The sequence below is a fragment of the Macrobrachium nipponense genome, chromosome 21 (genome assembly GCF_015104395.2).
Source record: "Macrobrachium nipponense isolate FS-2020 chromosome 21, ASM1510439v2, whole genome shotgun sequence".
Lineage (NCBI taxonomy): Eukaryota > Metazoa > Arthropoda > Malacostraca > Decapoda > Palaemonidae > Macrobrachium > Macrobrachium nipponense.
In genome coordinates, this window is record NC_087212.1 from 18,113,621 (window position 1) to 18,138,520 (window position 24,900).

The 24,900-nt window shown below is 39.3% G+C and overlaps 1 protein-coding gene across 1 annotated transcript in view; it reads right to left on the reverse strand.

Moving 5' to 3' along the window:
• The window catches only part of LOC135197815 (WD repeat-containing protein 48-like), a 235,719-nt gene that overhangs the window by 53,001 nt on the left and 157,818 nt on the right, over positions 1 to 24,900 (reverse strand). The window contains exons 11-12 of the mRNA XM_064224949.1: positions 24,035 to 24,143; positions 9,659 to 9,836 (exon numbers count right to left, since the gene is read on the reverse strand). Coding sequence (XP_064081019.1) covers positions 9,659 to 9,836; positions 24,035 to 24,143 — 287 coding nt within the window. The remainder of the gene's footprint in view (positions 1 to 9,658; positions 9,837 to 24,034; positions 24,144 to 24,900) is intronic.

The window sequence follows — 24,900 nt, forward strand, 5'->3', positions numbered from 1 at the left end:
GCTGATTCGCCCGCGCTGGTCAGCTCGCTCCCGTGTTTCACCTCGCATCGCTCACTCACTCGCTCGCTGAGCAAAGTTTCATTTCACTTCGCACTTAACGTAACCTCATTTACAATTGTTTGCTAACATCGTTTTCAAATCCTTACCGTAATTTTTCACTTGTCCTTACGTAAAGTTAACGTAAATCTTAAAAGTAGAGTCACTTGCAAGAATTGTTAACGTAAAACGCGTCTTTGTAAATTTCATATTAAAACGCAAATCATTTCATAAGCGCAAGCCGCTAACATTAACGTAAACATCGTTCACCGCGAGCGCGTTATCTTTTTTCATCAAACGTTATCCAAAGCAATTCTTTCATTTCACATTAACGTAAGTAAATCATTTAACGCAAGTTGCGTCATATTAAACTAACATTAGTAGTTCAATTCAAATATAAGGGAGTTCATTCATATATAATTTTCCACCCTCTCCGAGAGAGAGAGAGAGAGAGAGAGAGAGAGAGAGAGAGAGAGAGAGAGAGAGAGAGAGAGAGAACCCAGTATTCACGAAGCCAAGAGTACTACATCTTACCATTAATTATAGCATGCAGAATTAACATTATTTTAGTCTCTTGTGTCTTTCATTTACACAGCGTGATATGTACGCGCATGTGTCCATTGCAGTTTGCAAGCATTTATTTATTTATCGAGTACTTCAGCGAGGGACTGAGCATTTCTAAAATTACCATTACCTGTCGTTGCCCGAGTGGTCTTGTTCATTATCCCAAAAGACTTGCGTGTACCGCAAGCACAAACCGCACAGTGTGCCACCGCAAATTCATTACTTCCAGACAGGGAAGTCGTTACCAGTTTAGGACTGGCCACCACCAGTGCACGTCAGGTCTTACCATTTCACAGTGCCACTAATTCTTGACACTGTCCATCGACTGGCTGCTGAAGTACTCCCACCTTTTACTTTCTCTCCTCCACCATTACACTCTGCCATGAGCAGTGCCATTTCACTTCAGTATATTTAAGTATACTGCATGTAGTGTCCGGGACACACCAGCACGATACCAGTGCTCCAAGGAACGCCTCCTTAAGGGCCATTGCACCTGTACAGGCTGTACAGGTAGCCATTAAACCTGCGTGTCCGTCCTTACGGAACGCCCAAGTAACTAGTGTGTCCATGTACAAGGGTCAGTGATCCTTCGGAACACTCAACAAAGGGAACGCCTCCCGAAGCGCCGCAATACCAGCCCTAAGTGCTGATAAACCTGCGTGTCCGTCCTTACGGAACGCCCAATTCATTAATGTCCGTGTACGAGGATCAGTGATCTTTCGGACCATCCCAAGGGAACGCCTCCCCAAAGTGCCGCAATACCAGCACTACTAGTGCTGCCCAAGGAACGCCTCCTCATAAGTGCCGTGCACCTGTATTGGACCTACAGGTAGCCCATTCCAACGTCTCCCAAGTTGGGAACGCCCGTAAGTGTGACGTGCGCCGCACACTTCATTCGATTTTTTCACCTCATCAGAAGGTGCCAGTCACAAAGTGCCACCGAGCACCCAGTCTTTTCACTTTTCATTACCACGTCGCAGAACACATTTCCAAGTGAGTGCTACTTTCCACAGTAGGCACTCCCATTCCATTCAGTACCCTTTCCTGGCCATTATTCTCATTTTCCTCCGAGCCTCTACTGCAGCCTAAGGGAAATGTCTTCCCCTGCTTCCCGCGACTTCTTTGCCAGAGAGCTAGAGAAGCTCGGAGCCCTCATAACTCTGGGCAAGGAGGCTGGTTACACTGGACCAGCACTTGACCAGTGGATAAAGACGCAGCAGGCTGCCGCGCGCCTGCAAGAAAAGGAAGAAAGAGAAGCAAAGGAGAAAGCCAGAGAAGCAGAGAGAAAGGAAAGAGAAGAAGAGAGAAAGCATGAGCTAGCTCTCCTAGATGACGCAATCTCTCTGCTAGCTTCTAAGCCCCAGACCATGAGCTGGACTCCCGGTAAGAGGTGGTTGCGGAGGTTCTGCACACTTGTTGTGTGCGTGGGCATGCTGTGGATTCCGACCAGTGCCCAAGTCGGTCTCTACCTTGGGAGGAGAGCTTCCAGGGTGAACTTCTCCAAGGCTACCATGTAGCCCTGCCTGATGAACAGTCTCCTACGGCCTATCAGTGGGTACAAGTCATGGCCGACACCGAAGCCCAGGTCTCCCTTATTTCCAGAAAGGCATTGCCTAGGGGTGCCAAAATCCAGACGAACGAAGAAATTCAGTTTGAATGGATTGACGGTAACCTCTATTCTGTTCCTTCGGTCTTTCTGAATGTGGAAATGCCCTTTCTGGACCAGGAGACCAGGGAAACCACATTGTGCCGCCTGGGCGTAGTTGACCAATTTCATGATGTTTATCAGGTGATATTGGGCCGAGATTTACTTAAGCCGTATCTCCCCTGGACGCAGCTCCCACTACCAGATGCACCGGATCCCTGCAGCATGCCTCATAATCAATCATCCGTTTTAGATTCAGAGGCTAGTGCCTCTGATGTCCCAGACATCCCTTTTATTTGTGAACCTGGCCCTGACCCAGTGTCAGAGCCAGACGTTTCTTCCGCATCATCTCAGCCTCTTACCATTTTACCGCCTACCTCCTCCACTTTGGAAGAGGTAAGCCCACCAGTTAACCCCGGACTTGTTTCCGAGGGTGATTCAACGGAGGATTCCTTAACCTCCCTACCTCAAATCACTGCCAGAGAGGACTCTTCACCTGTGCCAGAGCACACTGCCAGCCTTGGTGACTCCACAGATTCGCAACCTGTGGGGCCATCTCGGCCTTACCGTCCAGTGCCACGGAAGAGGTTCTGGAACACGTTCTGCCGAGACTGTGGCCGCAAGGGTCACATGTCTGCCAACTATGGAGGGTGCGCAAACCACCATATTCCTGCCATCGCAATGGCCGTCACCAATCCTTCTTCACTAGGACCCCCAGCTAAGGGCCCTATAACAGTCGCACCCCTCCAAAGCCATTATCCGCCAAGCCACGTCAGAGCCTACGACGACTCTGGCGCTCAAATCTCCCTGATATGGGAAGATCGAATCCCCCGAGGGGCTAATATTGACAGACGTCGACTGATAACCATTGAAGGCATCAATCACATTAAACTGATCCTTCCGACCGTACAATTGAGAGTCACCAGACCTCGTTTCTCCAGAGTATGTACCCTTGCAGTTGCAAGCTACATTCCAGGAGGTTACGACCTCCTCCTAGGGCAAGACATGAAGTCTCCCTCACCGTTCAAAAAGCCTAGGGGTCCTAACCCCACATCAAATCACTCCAAAGCACGGAGTCATCGAAATTCTACTTCCTCCAGGAAGTACGTCCACCAACAGTCTCCCCCGTTACCAAGGAGGGAGATTGACCATTCACAGTTCCGTTGCAAAACCTGCAACGTAATAGGGCACTCCACGAATTGGCCTAGGTGCCCTAGCCGACTACCAGCAGCGGACAATGTCCACTTTCCACAAGGCTTAGCCTTCCAAAAGAGACAGGAGCCTCTGTCTCCCATTTCCAAGGGCACGCTGAGAGGTATTGCACCTCCGGTACCCGTCACAGGTCCAGTTGACCTCAACTCTCTGCCAGTGCCACTTGGCAGCACTGGGCAGTGCCAAGCTCCGTCCAGCCTGGAAGTAGAGCCACCACCGAACTTGACCTCTGCGCCTGGCCCTGAGCTAGCGCCGGCGCCTAACCTAACCAAGGATCCTCCTACAGGAGATCCTCCAACAGGCATGGAGCTTACCGCAGCTCATGGCCAACCCAAAGTCCATGAGTCTTCTTCACCCTCACCACTGTCGCCCGAGGATGAACCTCCGGCAGACCTAACCTTCATACCTCCTCTGGAAAACCAGGAACTGCCCGACCAGGAGTCAGCCTGGAGTTTTCCCCTTACGACGGCTGTCGCAGCAGCCGAAGTGAGGGCCTCCCCTGCAGTAGGTTCCACCTCTACGACGGTTGCTGCAGATACCGAAGTAGGGTGTTCTCCTGAAATCCCTCAGGCTACCACTGCCTCTGCTCCTGCCGGCGTTTCTGGCCTTTCCCCAGAGTCTGTGCCTCCGTCTACTCCTAGGACTGGTATAGCCAGGTCCTGGAGGAATAAGAAGAAGAAGAAGGGACGTAACCAATCATTAACATATTAACAAAAGAGCCACATGCTCTCCTTGACACCTGTGCCCGAGGTACAGTGTCGCATTCATTTGCAGAATGATCCTGGCACCTACCCAGAGAAGGTAGCCAGCCTGATCTCTGCCAGTAGCACTAACCCTCTAACCCCTAGCCATTGTAATACTAACCCTCACTTAAATATAATTACCTCATTGCATTTCCCTCCTGGTCAATTAACCACTCATCATCCCCACGCATCATTACCTCTCATTATGTATTTTAACAATTCCGTCGCTAAACTGCTGCTGTGCGTACCACACTCTGGAATGACTGCGTCTTCATTTAACTGTATTGAGTAGGTTAGGCTAGTGATTTAGTACCAGGGCATTAGGTTAGTAGCAAGTAGAATTTTCAAGTAACCTTATCTAGGGGTAGAGTAGACTGTCGTCACAAGACAACCCGTAGTTATTACTTAGGCTAGACTACATTACTCCATTAAGTTAGTACACTTAGCATCTCCGCCTATACGTTAGGTAGGCCACTGTAGTTAGCTGTATCGCCGCTCTACAGACTTCAAGTTAGAGTAGGGGAACTGGGTAGTCGAGACGATCAATCTATTTAAGCCAAGACCTTCACGCCCGAAAGGGAGTGAATGCCTTCTTAACAGGGGGAGCTGTGACGTGTATAGATCGTTCGTCTACCCAAATATCAATTAAATAATTTGATTTGGAAAACGGCAGCCATTTCTTTAGAATATCAGCTGATTTTTAGGAAACGCGGGAACCAAAACCCGCCAGCCAGAGATAGGGGATTCCCCAGTTGGGGGAAAAGTCTCTTTTATCAGCTGTAGGGACGTATCTCAAAAGGGAAGGGTGTAGGCAGATTGGTACTTCTTAGACCTATACCTTAAGCTCTCTTTCCTATGACCCCTCTGCTGGCTGTATGCTTGTTTTCCAGGATTTGCCTTGATCGTGGGGGGTTAAGCTGACTTCCAACCCCCAAGCAACCCACCTGAATTCTGCCTCAGTCAACTGCAGTCGGTAGTCCAGGACAGATGTCCAGCCGGCCAGCCTCCCAAACTTAGGCCTACCCACGGCGTACTGGTGGACACGAACCCCAGACCTGAACAGAGGTCAGGCCGCATTCTTCTACAAGGATACACTGAATATTACATAAAGGTACGTCTGAAAGTGTAAACTTCAACCCAGCACCTTTTACTACCATACGACTCTTGCTAAATTCATTTTCAATTCTCATTTTTACCCCTTCTACATCAAAAGCCCTTTGTCCTCATCGGGCCACGTGCTCCCCTTTGTGACTTGTTAAAGACCAAGCTTTCGTGCATACCTCAGTGAACCATTCGAGTTTACCTTCCCCAATGTTAGAGAATTAATCAGCCTTAATCAAAGCAAGAAGTCATTTTTCCTTTTATCTCGTTTAATCTGGGATTCTTTTCCAGATTCCATGAGTCACGTGCCATCTCTCTGCCCGCAAGTGTGCATTACCCGAATTTATGAATATCAGCTTGAATGACATAAGTTGGAGCCATCCTTTACCTTTCCTCCAGGCCAGCACGGGCCTCTTTGTAAATAAATATCTGTAAAGTAACGAGCTGAGTTTTCTGGCGACCTTCCCTCTAAAGAAATTAATAATAACTATCAGTTTACGGTAAGTTAAAGCAATTCCCTCTTGAAATCCCTCAATTATTTCCGTTTACATATCTAGCCTCTCTCAAGGCCCGCTATATACATAAAAATATATACAAATATGAGAGCAATTTTATCATTGCATTACTATAAATCTAGAATTCTGGAAACAGTTTGCAAAGGCATCAGCGTATGTATAAAGTTCCACTAAATTGGCAACAACGATAACCAGTGCCCATAGTTCTTACTAACGATTTCTACGCCCCTCACTGCTTACAAAGTCGCCTCCTACGACCGACAGTGCCCTTACGACCATCATATTCCTTACAACCGTCATATTCCTCACAGCCGTCATAGTTCATACGTTCGTTAAAATTCATGGTCTTCATGATCGTCATAGTTCTTATGGCCGCCATACTCCATCATAGCTCTATGGCCGTCATGGTTGCCACAGTCTAGGCTATCACTGGACTGTTGACAACCTTTGGAGGGATGTGACAGTACCCAGCTTGAAGACTAAGAAGAAATAATTCTTCTCCACTTGGCACAGGGATCTATTAGCATACCCTTATTCCAAAATTTAACTGGAGCATACACCGGCATTGCCTCTTATCTTATGATAAAATTCAAATTTCTCCATAAATGCGTGCTCCTGAAATGAAAGCGTAATTATATTGATGCCACCTAAGACGAGAGGTTGGCAGCAGTAGGCTGTCATTACGTCATGACTGCCACCATTTTGATAGTGGTTTTGGCTACCAAGACCAAGAGACTCAAATTGCTGTGGCCTTCTTACTTTTTACAAGGATGTGAAAGTCCTGGTTCAAAGATGAAGAAGAAATTATTCTTCTTCTCTTGGCATGAGGATCTGTCACGAAGTCCCTGATTCGAGCATTCTCCAACTCTTCACAGCCGCACTAGGCCAAGCTTCCATCAGTCACTTGTTCGATATTTACAACTACTTCTTGTGCTTTCTTATAATAGGGATGTAACAGTCCTGGCTCAAAGATGGAGAAGAATCTTTCCTTCTTGGCCCGAGGATCAGCCACAAAGTCCCTTTTCTCCAACGATTGGCAGGAGAACGCACTGGCGTTAACGTCACCTAAGCTTGTTGACACCTAAGCGGAAGGAGACAGAGGAAAGACTTGCGTCTTTTCTACTATTATGTTTGTTATTTCTCCTAACGCTTGCAATTTCTCTCAAAACAATGTGCATGTCGCCAAATCCGAAAGAGTAGTTGTAAAGTACTCCTGTACATCGAAGAAGCAAAATGGAAGCATGTCTCCATGTAGACCGCAGCTGTGACGTGATGTCATGGCAGGCGCCATGTTTATGACGTCACTGAGCATCTTGAATGCGATACCCGCACTTGACAAGAAGTGTAAGGTTGTTGTTATTCCTGAAGGTATAGCAACCTAACTCAACAGTCTGAGGTGTTGTACTATCTGCTTCTCTACAGATGTTGACACATTCAACAGCCATTCAATGTATATCAGGGTAGAAGGGGCATCCATAGCGAGGGACCCTGGAGGGAAGCGCAACGTCATATAGCAAACTAACTGTTCTTCTTGGGTTGGTACTCCTGACAGGCCTAACGCTGATCGCACACAACTCTGCCTACGTATCAGGAATGAAAACAAGCTGGCAATGTGCACCCCTCCCCCACAGGAAAGGAGCACAATTGGTCAAATTTACTTCCCAAAGCACATCCTGATACATCCAAGCTTTGGATTCATAGGCAAGCCATATGATATATGTGAAAATCCAAAGTACCGGCAGCGAATTAACTGTATCTAAAGAGTTTCTGCACCTATGACCTACTACATGCTGTGTGTATTCCAACCTCAAAAACGTCGAAGATACTACCTGGGCGATTACCTGCTTCTTGTGATATCTAGGAAATCTCGAAGCATGAGAAGGCTCCATGTTCACATTAGCACCCAGATATTCCACACACAACAGATTCAAAACAACAGGGGGGCAAACTAAACCAGCTTTAAAAGGACAGAAGCAAAGCACGTCCCCTCTTAAAGGGGAAGAAAATAACTGACAGGATCACGAGTTAAAGAGGGGTATGTGGGTGGCTCCACATGACTCGTGACCAAGCACAGATGCCAATAGTCCCTTGCGTACACAATTTTTTAACTTTATAGGTTTCCAGCTGGTGCTAAGTTATTTACCCTAATGTTAAGACCGAAGGTGTGTTTCGTACATGAACAACTGTGATTTTCCAGTTCTGCGAGGCCGTGGATCAACCAAATTCTTGCATAATTGGGGACTGTGCTGTACTTTTCTGACCGAAACATAAAATTCTTTTACCTCTAAAAAATTTATAATCAGTAAAAATATGTTTAATACTTAAAATTGTATCACTCTCACTACACTTTGGAATTATGTCATGAGGTGTACACATTAAAAAATCATGCGTTATTCTTGTGTGACCAATGTGACCAATACGCAATCTCGTTAAAATGATTTCAGTTTTCTTGTCATTTTGATTTGATAATTCCCATGAAGAAACTATCATTTTTATTTATTTCAATTTATTGTTTTCCAATTCATCATTCCAAATTTCCTGCCATTTTTTAGCCATAAAATTTTTAAGTATGGTTACATAATCCTTGTCAGAAAGTTTAATGCCCGAGCTGAGGTAAATGTATGGCCAATTTAGCAGCAGCATCTGCTCTCTCATTACTGAAAACTCCAACATGAGCCAGAATTTAGCATATTTTGATATTCACCCCGCGAGAATATAATTGGTTATGGAACTTTTAATTTGTAATATCAGTTGATTTCTATGTGTGTAACCTTTGAGGGCTTCTATGGCACTTCTTGAATACGAAAAAATTATAAATTTGAGATTCATCTTATATTCAATTGCTTTAACCATGTCAATTGCCAATAAAATCGCTGATAGTTCAGAAATAAATACTGATGCTTCACTAGGTAATGAGAGCTGACTTGTTTTGTCTGATGAAACTGCAGCACAGCCAGCCCCCATTGCAGACTTAGAGCCATCAGTATATATAGCATAGTGAGGTCCTTCCCTTTGAATATGTTCCAAGATATGCTGTTTATGGTGACTCAGAGTATAGTTATATCTTTTTGATAATTAAAAAGATGAAAGCATATTCTTGTTTTCTTTATGATCCAAGGAGGAGGAAAAATAGATGATTTACTAAAAATTGATTGCGCTGAAAGTAATTCCTTGCATAAAGGACTGTGGGTTTGTATATCATGTAGGAACAGCTCTTACTAGCAGAATAAGTGACCAGAGAAAAATTTGAATGTAAACATAAAAAAAATGATTCAATACAGTGTTCCCCTACATTCACGGGGATGCTTACCATAATCCCCCACGAATAGCTAGAATCCACAAACTTCTGAAACTGCCTATTTTGTTAGTTAAAACTCAATTTTATGATAAAAAAGAATTTATGGATATTTCACAGAGAAAAATAGCGGGAATGGGCAAATCTTCCACGAATAATGGGGGTATATGTTCCAGAGAGAAATCAGTAAATATGTTAGTCCACGAATCCGGAGTGCACGAATACGGGGGATCTCTGTACATATTAAAGACCAACTTAAGAACAAATCATGATACAAAATTAGGGTAGTGTCTATACTGCAATTTCAAGTTTTCTCACCTGCATTTTCCTACATTTTCAACCTGCTCTGTAGCATTCCATAGAACTACTTTGGAATATACTATACACTGAAATGCAAACAAAATTTGGGCCTGACTGTACAAGTGAGTGCTATGTACTTCAGTGTCACACTGTACTATACAGAAATACAGGGTGGAAAAAACTATCCAAGTTATAAAAAATTCCAGATTAAACCAATTACACCAAACTAACAAAAACCATACAGTACCTTATTATAACAGGTGTATGAGGAGGAATGCTAAAATATTCGTTGCCTGGTCGCGGAGTATGGCCATTGTGATTTGCAACACCCCCTTCTCCTTCATCACCACTCTCACTTTCTTCTGCGAGATAGGTTCTTGGCCAGTGTTCGAATAAGGCCTTCAGTAGCAGTTCTCCATAGTTTACTAAGATGAGAAAATAAGAGAAATGTAATTTTGACGGTCACACGAATGAAAAATCTGTGGTTCAAAGTAACAAAACCCTCATTTTTTCTTTAATACAAATTACCTCCTCAAACTTTGCATAAATAAATATATTTAATAAGTCCTAAATGCAGATTGATCTTATGGGGCTGACCAATGATTGAAAAGATGGACTCAGGAAAAATCCTAGAAAAATGAAATTTTTATAATAAAGTGAGGTTTTGTATATACTTACCCAGTAATTACATAGCGATGGTTTTCCACGTATGGCAACCTAAATTGAAATTTCACGGGTAGCGCTTCGATTGCTCAATGTAGGTATACAGTGCTGTCCACTAAGGGCAATAAAAGGAACAACTTACCTAATTACCCATTCTGTTTTTTCATGCATAATGTAAATCAGAGGGGAGGAGGGAGGGTCACTTCCTCCATCAAACATCCCGTAAGACGCCTTTCAAGTGGCTGTCTGTCGATACCTGGAACCACAATAGGCTCAACTGAGGGGACAACTAACAATATGCAAAACGTCTCGACCTCCCTTCGACCTTTGGTATGTCTTCAAAGTGCACGGGAACAGGACAGTGACCTTTGTCTAGGAGCATCAAGGGACAAGTAGCCACCTCCTCCACTGAACAACACTTCACTGTTACACAGATAAATTCATTATAATCAAAATAAAAGGTTGGCAAAGGAAGCAAATTAATAAGATAGGAGGGCTAGTAGGAGAATATTGGTGTCAGGTGTGGGAGGCGAGAGGGGGGAGGTGATAGGTGGGAGGTGAGAGGCAGCAGGCCGGAGATGAGAGGTCAGAGCCTCTGGTAATCTTGGTTGCTGATTACTTTCATGAAAATAATTGATCAGTAACCGATTGCTATCTTATATATCTCGACAGGAAAATCTGGCATCTAGGCATCAAATTATACTTTAAATGTATGAATAAAATTAGCATTCCATATATTCAGACGTATGTATTTTAAAATATCGTAAATGTACTTGTACCTTCCAAAATAAAAGATAATCTTGAATCAACAAGTAATTTTTATATTAAAGTATCAAAACAAATCTGACTCTAATATTGTAAAACACTGCTTTTATTCTCTAATTAGTGATAAAAGAGTAAAACAAATATCATTTACAAATACTATATGAAATAGCATTTCATATATTCAGACATGTATGCATTACAAAATAATGTAAATGTATATGTACCTTCTAAAATAAAAGATAATTTTAAATCAACAAGTAGTTTTTATATTAAAGTATCAAAGCAAGCTGGCTCTAATATTGTAAAACAGCTTTTATTCTCTAATTAGTGATAAAAGAATAAAATCTCATATACAAATCAACGATTATACTAAAAAACAAATCATTACTAGAATTTTCAAGAATTCAAAGTAATCAAATCCAGTAACCGATTACGCAACCCACCATGGACTCGTGTGGCTTGAGCTCCAGTTCACTAAGCAAGCTGGAGGGTAGGAGCTAAGATGTAGAATCTCTCCAAACATTTCAGTTCTCTGCAAAGGAAAGTGATGAGCAACCCAAGCTTGGTGAATAAAACAAAATGCTTTGGCATAACTGCAAATGTTTGGCCCATAAGAATGTCTTAACATTCACGAATTACTTTAAGTTACAGTGGTCATCGCTTAGTCGCAGATCTGCAGTCGCGGGATCAGTTAGCCACAAGTTTTTCCTTGGACCAATTTTCAGTCTATATCACAGGTATTAGTAGGCTAAGCCTCGGCCATGGTGCCATAACCACCAACATACATGAAAAGATTCATATCACATAAATTGACGATAAGTAATAAAACAATTTTCACCTCATATAATACTGGAATATCTTCATAATAAATAGCCTATTCAAGGAATATTTCCATGTACAGTGGACACCCCCTTATTTGCATTCTCCAGATTCGTGGACTCTCACATTCGCGGATTTCTATCGGGAACATTTCCACGCATTATTCGCAGAAAATTCGCCTATTCGCGGTATTTATCTATGAGAAATACTCACAAATTCTGTTTTTTTTTTTTTTTTTATCAATTTCATCATAATTTGCACTTTTTGTGATAAAACTACTAAAAAAAACAATGTATGAAAATTTTTAGTGGTTCTTTCTTAAGCTTTAACTAATGAAATAGGAGGTTTTAAGTATTTTTATAGGGGTTCTATCTATTCACGGGGAGGGGGGGGTCTGGTACGCATCCCCCGCGAATACGGGGGGACCACTGTGCTATGAATGAAATCAACTTTTAACTCTGAGTGGCCAGCAAATAAAATGTAAAAATCGACTTATACGGTTACATTCACAGTGACATTTATTGTTCAGTAACCTTTCAGAAATGTTAACCCTCTTACGCCGACTGGACGTATTTTACGTCGACATTATTTGTCTCCCGTGTGCCGACTGGACGTATTTTACGTCGACTTATAAAAGTTTTTTTTTAAATTTGCGGAAAGATACTTATAGGCCTACCAGCCTAAAACTTTTGAATCACGCGCCTTGGGGGATGCTGGGAGTTCACGGATCAAGGTGTTGTTTTGTTTACAATCGTTACGCAGGCGCGAATTTCTTTCTTGTCACACTAAAAAGTATCTGTGACATCTCAAAAATTATTTCGTCACTTTGACATAATTTTTGTACCATTGTAAATTATCCGTTACATGAAGTATTATATATGAAAATGTGCACATTTTTATGTAGAATACAACAATAAAATACTCATGATTGTAGCTTTTAACAGTTTTGAGATATTTTCATACAAATAACGATAATTGCCAAAATTTCAACCTTCGGTCAACTTTGACTCTACCGAAATGGTCGAAAAACGCAATTGTAAGCTAAAACTCTTATATTTTAGTAATATTCAATCATTTACCTTAATTTTGCAACTAATTGGAAGTCTCTAGTACAATATTTCGATTTATGGTGAATTTATGAAAAAACTTTTTCCTTACGTCCGCGCGGCAACTCTTCCGAAAAAAATCATACATGCGATTGTGGTAATGTTTGCACCATTTTAAAATTAGCCGTTATATAAAGTTTTATAGTATATGGAAATGTGCGCAATTTCATGCACAATACAACTAAAAACAACCCATGGTTGTAGCTTTTTTCAGTTTTGAGATATTTTCATATAAATAACGATAATTTGACAAAATTTCAACCTTCGGTCAACTTTGACTCTACCGAAATGGTCGAAAATGCAATTGTAAGCTAAAACGTTTATATTCTAGTAATATTCAAGCATTTACCTTCATTTTGCAACAAATTGGAAGTCTCTAGCACAATATTTCGATTTATGGTGAATTTATGAAAAAAATAACATTTTCTTTACGTCCGCGCGGTAACTCTTCCGAAAAAATCATACGTGCGATTGTGGTAATGTTTGCACCATTTTAAATTAGCCATTACATAAAGTTTTATATATGAAAATGTGCGCAATTTTATGTAGAACACAACAAAAATAATTGAAGGTTGTAGCTTTTCTCATTTTTGAAATATTTGCATATAAATCACAATAAATAGAAAAAAAACCACGTTCGGTCAACTTTGACTCTACCGAAATGGTCGAAAAACACAATTGTAAGCTAAAACTCTTACAGTCTAGTAATATTCAGTCATTTTTATTCATCTTGAAACAAATTTGAAGTCTCTAGCAAAATATTTAGATTTATGGTGAATTTTAAAAAAAAATCTTTCCTTCCCTCCGCTCGCGGATTCTCCGCCACAAATCTCCGAAATGCGTACGTACTATTTTCGGAATATTTGCTCCGTTTCATATCAGGCATTTCATAGAGTTTTATATGAAAATGTGCGCAATTTCATGTAGAATAAAACGAAAAATATTTGAAGGTTGTAGCTTTTCTTATTTCCGAAATAATTGCATATAAATAATATATATATAAAAAAATTCGACATTAGGTCAACTTTAACTCGTCAGATATGGTCGAAAACTGCAATTGTAAGCTAATACTCTTACAGTATAGTAATATTCAATCATTTGTCTTCATTTTGAAAGAAATTGGAAGTCTCTAGGACAATATTTAGATTTATGGTGAATTTTTGAAAAAAATATTTGTTTACGTCCGCACGTTACGAATTCATGCATTATTTTGTGATAATATTTTCTCTGTGTTGCTTTTATCGTTTTACAATGTGTTATATACCAAAAAGATCGCAATTTAGTGTAAATTACAAAAAAAAAAAGTAACTTGTTACCTTTAACCGTTTTGCGCACCGCGATTTGAATACAATTATATATGAAATTTTGTTTTTGCGCTATCATATATTGCATTATTTATATATGATAATGATAATTTTTTTCATTTCTGATGGTTGCATACTAAACTTCAGCCAATGACAAAAAAAAGGAGCCAAAAATGAACTCTTAATCTTGAAAACTAAGCGTGCTGTGATTTTTTGAAAAAAAAAATTTTTCCGCTTCCGCGCTCACTCTGAAACACCTCCGGCACACGGGAGACAATTTTTTTTTACCGCTTCGGCGTAAGAGGGTTAATAGCAATTACTGTAATGATAACATTTAGTATTACATTAAATTTCAATTCGAAATTCATTATCATTTTGGTAGTATGTAAATCACTAATCCGAACAACACAGTCATACAAACAATGATTGTTGTAGATTATTGTAGTACTGTTGTTTTTGATTGGCAACAAGGTGTAAAAAGTAATCAAATCACTTTTACATTATATATTACAGTATTGGCATATCTTCATACTAAAAAGCCTATTCAAGGAATAATTCCTCGGGGAAAACATTTTTCAAAAGACAAAAATACACTTTACAGTATGCAATGATTACTTTCTTTTGCTGTGATTACATTAACAGCACAGTGGGGTACTGTAGTAAGTACAGTAAATAATTTTATCATAAATGTATAGTATTCATTCATGAAATATTAACATAAAAATACTTACGAAGATCGCCATGACATCACCAAACCTAGTCTCGTTTATGTACGTACTATTGTACACAATGTAATACCAGTTACACCATTCTACAAGTTACCCACATATTTTATAAATGCTCTAAACTCAACATAAAACACATTACTTACTGTTTTTCTGTGGGGCTTATCTCCAAATAGTATATGCTGGAAAATTAACAAATTTGCACTTTTTTTCATAGAGCAACATTCACTAATTACTGCATTTTCATTTCATTTTCATGACTGACTAAATATATTTTTTAAATAAAAAATTATTTACCAATTTTCAAACATTAATATTTATGTAAACAGCAAAATATTGATAAAATGTAAAATCAAAATCCCACAAAATCACAAAACACCTCTTTCTCTCTCTCTCTCTTAATGAAAAAAAGTAGCATATCAATAAAACCTATTTCACTTACAGAATATATACTATAATAATGACTAATTACTATCATAATATATATACACAAAACATATTGTCTCCAACATTTGTAATTGTTACTGCAGGTATCAGCTGCCATCTATTTATTCTTTCTCTTATTCACTGAACTGTGCTTCATTACAAGTTTAGTGCATACTTGACTCAATGATTATCACACATTATAACAGTGTACAAGAGAATATTTTACCACATTTGATGATTCATCTCTAATCATTATAAAAATATTCAAAATACAAATTTCATATGTAAACAACACAATGCTCTCTCTCCTCTCTCTCTCTCTCTCTTCTCTCTCTCGTCTCTCTCTCTCTCTCTCTCTCTCTCTCTCTCTCTCTCTCTCTCGCTGATTCACAGAATGCAAACATTCTGACCAACATTTTTCAAAAGACAAAAATACACTTTGATTACTGTATTTTGCTCTGTTTATACATTAATTTTACTTAATATTACAGGACAGTAAGTCATTTTTATGTCATACATGTAATCATTCACAAAATAGATGTAGTTTTGTGTAGCAGCCATATCAGGAAAATAAAGAGGAATTGTTAGCCAACATACTTTTGTTTGCAGATCTGATGATAGGGGAAACTGATTTAAGTGTATCACCTTTAATCAACATTAGCTAGGCTAGATCAATGGTGAGTACCCATATGATAGTTCAAGTTATATTTGGTGTTTGAACTGTTATTAAAATAGGCAGTTAGCCTATAAGAATTTTTATAGGTTGAGCATGTTTGGTGTTTCAACTACTGAAGTAAGCAGTTGGGCTACAGCCTAAGTGTTTTTTAGGAGTGTGATAACACTGATATTCGCTTTATGTGGGTGGTTGTGGTCTCTATGCCCAGCGATTACTGTGGACCCACTGTAATTACATTTACCAGCGACTTGCGAATAGCCTATGGTTGGTAAACAAATCCTAAAAGCAAATTTTTGCCTATTTGGAATGATACAACATTCAAGATTATTTTTAAAGTTAAATATCAACTGCAAATCATAAATGCAAAAGTTTTGGCCTGAAAGAATGGTGTAACATTTGAGAATTACATTATGGTAATTATTTTTCGGGGGCTTGCGGATAGTCCATGGCCAGTAAACAAATCCTAAAAGCAAAAGTTTGGCCTATAGGAATGATGCAACATTCAAGAATAACTTTAAGGCACTTATTAACCAACGACTTGCACGTAGCCTACGCCCGGAAAGTAAAACATATATGCAAAAATTTTGACCTTCTAGTGGAATGGCATTACATTCAAGAACTATATTTAGGGCAATTAATAACCGGCGACTACAAGTACAGTGGACACCCAGTTTGGCGTTCTTGTGATTCGTGGACTCACATATTTGAGGATTTGTCTATAAACCATATCTACCAATTATTTGCAGGAAATCTGCATATTTGCTATACTTTTATATAAAAAATATCCACAAATTACCATACAGTAGTGCCTCAGGATACGAAATTAATCCATTCTGAAGCGGCTTTCGTAACCTGATTTTTTCGTATCTCGAACCACGTTTTACATGTAAATTGCCTAATTCGTTCCAACCCCTACAAAAACATCACAGTAAATTTTATAATAAAGCTAAATTGACCAATAAACAATGAAATACGTACAACAATTTGGACCATTCCATACCTAACATAAACTATACTATACCTGTAAATAAAGTGTATTAGTGTACATGGTACAAGAAATACTGTACGTACATATGTAGTAAAATGTGGAGCCTTACCTTTCGAGTGAGGCGATCTCCAAAAGTGGCGACAGAGGAGGAGGACAAATGGCAGACAACATGAACACTTAACTTTACAAAGCACACTAAAAAACGGCAGAAAACATTAACACTAAACATTATGAAAAACTTAAAATTAAAATTTTTTTTTTTTACTTTTTTATACTTTACATTTATTTTTTTACTTTTTTATACTTTACATTTTTTTTTTAAATACAAAATTCCAATTTCTTCAACACTTTTAACTTTGTTTTTTCATATCACTTGGATCTTCCTGTTAGCTAACTACTACTAAAGGCCTCTTTATACGACCTGTGTAAGCCTTAAAATTAAAAAAAAAAAAAATAATTTAATTTTTTTTTTTTTTAATTTTTTTTTTTTTTTACTTTTTTATACTTTGCATTTTTTTTTTTTATACAAAATTTCAATTTCTTCAACACTTTCAACTTTGTTTTTTCATATCACCTGGATCTTCCTGTTTGCTAACTAAAGGCCTCTTTAAAAAATAACTATCCAAGGAAGATTGCTTCTGCCTGCTTTTGACAATGTTCCTGAAACGACTCAGGCAAACGTCATCGAACTGCGCAAGCATACGACCTGTGTAAGCCTTTTCGGGGTGTCTCTTTTCTACAAATGATTGCACTTTATGAAAAGCAGCTAGAGCATCCTTAATTTTTGCCATTGTCATAGGGTCCTCCTCCTCCTCCTCGCCGCTGCTAGAGAACTCTTCTTGAATGACGTTATGTAGCATGGCCTCCAACTCCTTCAGGTCATCCGTCGTAAGCTCCTCTTGGTGCTCCTCAAGAAGGTTAATGATGTCGTCCTCGTCGATGACCAACCCCATGGACTTGCCGAGTGCAATGATCTCGTCAAGATCTGGTTACGAAACGGTTTCAGGATCGTCAACTGTTTCTGAATCTGCATCAGCTTCGCCTACATTGAATCCCTCGAAGTCTCGGGCGGATATGGCATCAGGCCAGAGTTTCCTCCACAAAGAATTCAAGGTTCACCTCGAAACCTCCTGCCAAGCTTGATCGATGAGTCGGATGCATATCACGATATCGAAATGCTCCTTCCAAAATTCACGCAAGGTGAGGTTTGTGGTATTGGTGATGTCGAAACATCTCTTGAAAAGATGTTTCGTATACAGCTTCTTGAAGTTTGATACCACTTGCTGGTCCATGGGCTGGAGGAGAGGGGTGGTGTTAGGCAGAAGATAAAAACCTTGATGAAAGAATACTCTGCTAGGATATCTTCCATTGTCCAACAACAGCGGACATTTCAGAGGGAGGCGCTTCTCTTCCAAGAATTTCTTCACTGTCAGGTCGAAACACAGATTTACCCACTCGGTGAACAGAAGTCTCGTTACCCAGGCTTTCGCATTAGCCCTCCACATCACTGGAAGCCCTTTAGCACTTTGTGGGCCTTGAAGGCTCGAGGAGTCTCCGAATGATACACTAGTAGGGGCTTGACTTTACAATCCCCACTGGCATTGCAACAAAGTGCGAGCGTAAGCCTGTCTTTCATAGGCTTATGCCCAGGTAGCTTCTTCTCTTCCTCCGTGATGTACATCCGACGAGGCATTTTTTTCCAAAAAAGGCCAGTCTCATCACAGTTGAACGTGTCCGAGCTGGCAGCCTCCCCATGCCGCACCACCGAATAGATGCCAGTCCGTTTCCGGAATTTTTCAAACCACCCACAAGAACCCTTGAATACTGAGGTTGGTGTCTATGTCCCTTCTCCTCCGTCGTCTTTGGCCTGGGCAATCAGATCACCAAAAATAGCGCTGGCCTTCTGGCAGATTGCCGTCTCGGTTATCGTATCACCAGCGATTTCTTTGTCTTTTATCCATACAAGAAGCAGCCTCTCCATCTAATCATGCACGTGCCTCCTCTTGTTGGACAAAATACTCACGCCCTTGGAAGGTGTAACTGCTTTGATGGTTCCCTTCTGCTTAAGGATGGTGCCTATCGTTGACGGATTTCAGCTGCATTCCTTAGCGATCACACTCAACTGCATACCAGCTTCATACTTTTTAATGATCTCAATCTTTGTCTCCAAAGAAAGCCTCCTCTTCTTTCTGTGAACTTCAGCAACATCCTTGCGACCCATGGCTATAATTAAGATAATTAAGTTCACACACAACATGATAAAGTATACGTACAAGTAGAAAGCGAAATCACTAACATGAATTTACATTAACTAACAAAATATGTATATGTGAACGATTAACTAACAAAATATGCATATGTGAACGAACGAATTCCACGTGCGTACGATAACGCAGGTGCGATGAAGTGGCCGAACGATGCCTTTACGTAGAGGCATGATGGGATAGATGCTAACCAATAGGAGAGCAGGATCTTACGGCGGTGACTAGCATCAGGAACCAATGGGAGAGTGGGAGGATGGTGGCGAGTCTACAGAGTTAGAGGCGCGCGAGTTCTAACATTGTTCTCGGCGGTCTGGGCAAATCTCCGACTATACAGTACACCCTTTCGTAACCTGAATTATTTTCGTATGCAGAAGCAAAAAAATATTCGTCTTTGCTTTCGTAACTTGGATTTTTTGTAAGTAGGGACTTTCGTATGTTGAGGTTCCACTGTACTTACATATCAATTTCATGATTAAATGCACTTTTTGTGATAAAACTATTAAAAAGCCTGGTACATATAAGCATTTTTAGTGGGTTTTTCTTGAGTTTGAACTAACAAAGTAGGCAGTTCTAAGCACAGTCAAACCTTGGTTTTTGTATGCCTCTCTTTTTCATACGTTTTGGTTTTTGTAGACTTTTTTCTAGGAAATTTTGTCTTGGTTATCACGTTTCTTCGGTTTTCGTACACTCGGAAACGCTCCATCCGGGGCCCAGTGTGTGATCAAGCCCTTATCAAGTGCCAAAACAAAGCATCCCTTCTTCTTTTGTGCTCATTGTTTTTGTGCTTTTTTTATTTGAGTGGACCTGCTAAATAACCCATCATGGGGCCGAAGAAAGTTCCCTTGTGTAAAAAAAGGCAAGAAACTATGGAATTTAAGAAAGAACTCATAGCAAAGTGTTGGAGGAAGTTGCATGCCGATTTTAGTGAGAAAATGCCTACAACAAGTGCTACTGTTACTGAATTTAAGGCCAGCAGAGGCCGTTTTGAAAAATTCAGAAAATGAGTGGGCATAGATAATGTGCCTACTTCAGGGATTAAGGACATGTTTGCAAAGTGGAGAGATATAAAAAAATTTTTGGAGAATTATCATCCCAACAAAGTTGTAATCCATGTCTCCTACATATTTAACGACAGTGTCATGTTTAACTTTAGGCAAATTTTAAAAGAAACACTAGAAACAAATGTCTGAGGATAGTTTTGCTGTGTGACAGGGGTCCAGTAACTCTCAAGCTGGTCCTAGTGCCAGTAAAAAACGAAGTGAGAAAGTAACCTCAGATATTGCCATTAAAAAAGGAAGAGAAATAACCCCAGATAAGTCCTTGATACCCGGGTGCTTCTGGAGGGAGATTCCCTTTCCAAACAATAACCTCTCCTCCTCCATCTCCCCTCCTCTCCGTCTTTCATACGAGGTTCCACTGTACTCACGGATTCTAGCTATTCATTGTGGGGGTTGTCTGGAACGCATCCCCTACGAATACGGGGGTCCACTTTAGCTGGTTTGATGATAATCTGAATTAAAATAACAAATAAATGAAAGAAGAGACTCATCCTGCTTGAAGGCTATGAAATATGTATTCCAATGGTCGTGTAACACTACCAAAATTCGGTGATATAACCGGATAACAAGAACAAGCTGCTGTATGCGCTCAATGTTTATTCGAGCACAGCAGAAAACAGAATGAGCTGATTAGCTAAGTGGTTCCTAGTACTGCTGTTAGGGGACAGCACTGTATACCTACACTGAGCAATCGAAACACTACCCGCAAAATTTGAATTTAGTGGAAAACTACAGCTATGTAATTACTGGGCAAGTCACTTATACAAAAATGGATTTGTTCTATGACTAAGTATGGCCTACAGCAACATGAATACAAAGATTTTACAAAAATCTACAATTACTTTTTGGTTATAGGGTTTCTCACAACCTCCAACAAACTGAAGTGTATATGCTTCGTTTTGGTTTAATACAAGAAGATTTTGTTATAATTACAATAAATTTTGTTGAAAAGTACCATCATATTCACTAACAGAACCTTTTCTCCACTGATAATAAGCAGCCAACCAAGTCACTAAAGCAACCTCAGCAGCCTTGAGACCCTAATCCAAGTAACAAATCAATTAATATTGAGGGAGTATGCAATTAAATTGTTTTTTATGGTAGAGGCAAACAACTGAAGAAACGCAGTAGAATTTTTGGGTTAAAATTGAGATATGTTGTCATTTAATCCCGAAATAAATATAGCTATCACAACAAACAAATATTTAGTCCAAACCTAGCTATCAGCTTTAAAGGTATTCATCATTATATTACTCATCATTAATATTTTCACATCTGGTTTTCCCTTCAAGGGGTTGCAACACAAAATTAGTTCTCTTCCCATCTTCTATCTTTTGCACTTTTTGCCTGAATTTTGATTTGGTTTAGGTCTTGATCTATGACTTTAATCATTTTTCTGGGCCTTCCTATTTATCTTCATCCTAATATTTTCATATCATCAATTTCTGAATTAATGCTCTTATCCTCTATTACCTAAAATGATAGCACATAAAAGTTCATTCAGGCCTTCATGCCCATGTACCTAACACACCTTTATGAAATTTCATGTTAAAGTCATAGTAAGTTATCCTAATAGAAGGACCAATGATGCTCAGGCATTTCCCAAGTATACCTTTAACCCTCTTACGCCGATTGGACGTATTAAACGTCGAGTCAAAATGTCTCCCGTATGCCGATTGGACGTATCATACGTCGGCTCAAAAAAGTTTTTTTAAAAATTCGCGGAAAAATACTTATAGGCCTACCAGCCGAAAACTTTTGTATCACGCGCCTTGGGGGATGCTGGGAGTTCACGGATCAAGGCGTTGTTTTGTTTACAATCGCTACGCAGGCGCGCAAGCGCGAATTTCTTTCTTATCGCACTAAAAAGTATCAGTGACACATCTCGGAAATTATTTCGTCACTTTGACATAATTATTGCACCATTTTAAATTATCCTTTACATGAAGTATTATATATGAAAATGTGCGCAATTTCATGCACAATACAACTAAAAAATACTCATGATTGTAGCTTTTATCAGTTTTGAAATATTTTCATATAAATAACGATGTGCAAAAATTTCAATCTTCGGTCAACTTTGACTCTACAGAAATGGTCGATAAACGCAATTGTAAGCTAAAACTCTTACATTATAGTAATATTCAATCATTTGCCTTCATTTTGCAACAAATTGGACGTCTCTAGCACAATATTTCGATTTATGGTGAATTTATGAAAAAACTTTTTCCTTACGTTCGTGCGATAACTCTTCCGATAAATTTTTTCGTGCGATTGTCCTAATGTTTGCACCCTTTTAAATTTGCCGTTACATAAAGTTTTATATATGGAAATGTGCGCAATTTCATGCACAATACAACAAAAAACAACCCATGGTTGTAGCTTTTATCAGTTTTGAAATATTTTCATATAAATAACGTTAAGTGCAAAAATTTCAACTTTCGGTCAACTTTGACTCTACCGAAATGGTCGAAAAACGCAATTGTAAGCTAAAACTCTTATATTCTAGTAATATTCAATCATTTACCTTCATTTTGCAACGACTTGGAAGTCTCTAGCACAATATTTCGATTTATGGTGAATTTATGAAAAAAAAAAAAAACATTACGTTCGCGCGGTAACTTCCGAAAAAATCAGAATTTTTTGTGCGATTGTCGAAATGTTTGCACCATTTAAAATTAGCTGTTACATAAAGTTATATATGAAAATGTGCGTAATTTCATGTAGAATACAACTAAAAATGATTGAAGGTTGTAGCTTTTCTCTTTTTTCGAAATATTTGCATATAAATCACGATAAATAGAAAAAAAAACCACGTTCGGTCAAATTTGACTCTACCGAAATAGTTGAAAAACGCAATTGTAAGCTAAAACTCTTACGGCCTAGTAATATTCTGTCATTTTCTTCATTTTGAAACAAATTTGAAGTCTCTAAAACAATATTGTGATTTATGGTGAATTTTTGAAAAATATATTTACCTTCACTCCGCGCGCCGATTCGCGGCCGCAAGTCTCCGAAATACGTACATGGCATTATCCTAATATTTGCTCCTTTTCATATTAGCCTTTTTATAGAGTTTCATATATCAAAATGTGTGCAAATTCATGAAGAATACAATAAAAAATAATTGAAGTTTGTAGCTTTTTCCATCTTCGAAATATGTCCATATAAAAAAATATATATATTAAAATTTCGACATTCGGTCAAATTTAACTCGTCCGAAATGGTCGAAATCTGCAATTCTAATCTAAAACTCTTACAGTATCGTAATATTCAATCATTTGTCTTAATTTTGAAACAAATTGGAAGTCTCTAGAACATTATTTAGAATTACGGTGAATTTTTGAAAATAACATTTTTTTACGTCCGCTCGTTACGAATTCGTACATCATTTTGTGATAATATTTTTCCGGTGTTGCTTTTATTGTTTTACAATGTATTATATATCAAAATGATTGCAATTTAGAGTACAATACAACGCAAAAAAAAGTAACTGGTTAGCTTTGACCGTTTTCTGCACAGCGTGATTTGAATACAATTATGTATGAAAATTTTTTTTTTCGCTACCATATATCGCATTATTTACATATGATAATGATATTATTTTTCATTTCTGATGGTTGCATTCTAAACTTCAGGCAATGACAAAAAAAGGAGCCAAAAATGAACTCTTAATCTTCAAAAGTACGCGCGCTGTAATTTTTTGAAAAAATTATTTTTTCCACTTCCGCGCTCACTCCAAACCAGGCCCGGCATACGGGAGACGTTTTGATTTTTAGGGCTCCGGCGTAAGAGGGTTAAGTAACTAAATTAGTATAATAATCCTTACTTTTTTGATCAACGCCATCTTGTGTAGGAAAATCTGCATCCTTAGCTGAAACCCATGCGGACAGACAATCCACTTCATCTCTCTTCTCTGCTAAATGAATAGTCAGCATCTGAAAAATATACATATTTTGTATTCTGAATTTCAGTTAGGTACTATGTTTATGTTACATATAAAAAAGTTATCTCTTTCTTAACCAAATAAATACACCTAAAGACCTATCAATGCAGTTAAGAAAATAATCCTATGCTTGGCCTCTTACAAAAGTACTACCCAAAAACTCCCTTGCCTAACCTTATCATTTATTTAACCTATCCCTATGAAGACAAACATTCAGCCAAAATAGAGATAAATCTAAAATATAAACTCACATTAGCTTGGTAGATCCTGGAAGAAGACTGGCATCTGAACTTAGCACTTGAGAAACCCTTAGCTCTGACAAGTCTCTTGACAGTCTGAATCCTGTCAGAGCAAGAGCAGATAGATTGTGGTGGAATCGGTGAATATGTGGCTGTTAGAGAAGCCTTGGCCTCTGTGGCAGGAGTCTGGGAAAGTCAACTAGAAGCTTGAGGAGGTCCAAGAACCACTCTGTTTGAGGCCAGAGAGGAGCTACAAGGGTCATTGTAATATTCTGGTGGGATAAATGCTTCTTTAAAACTTCCCTGACCATGTTAAATGGCAGGAAGGCATACAGGTCCAAGTTTGACTAATTCTGGAGCATGGTATCTGTCGGCCGTGCCAGAGGGTCTGGGGCTGAAAAGCAAAACAACTGGAGGCGATGGTTCCTCAGTGTCGCGAACAGGTCTATCACTGGTTTTCCCACAGCTTCCACAGGTTGGTGCACACTCTATGGGTAGGACCCTATCTGC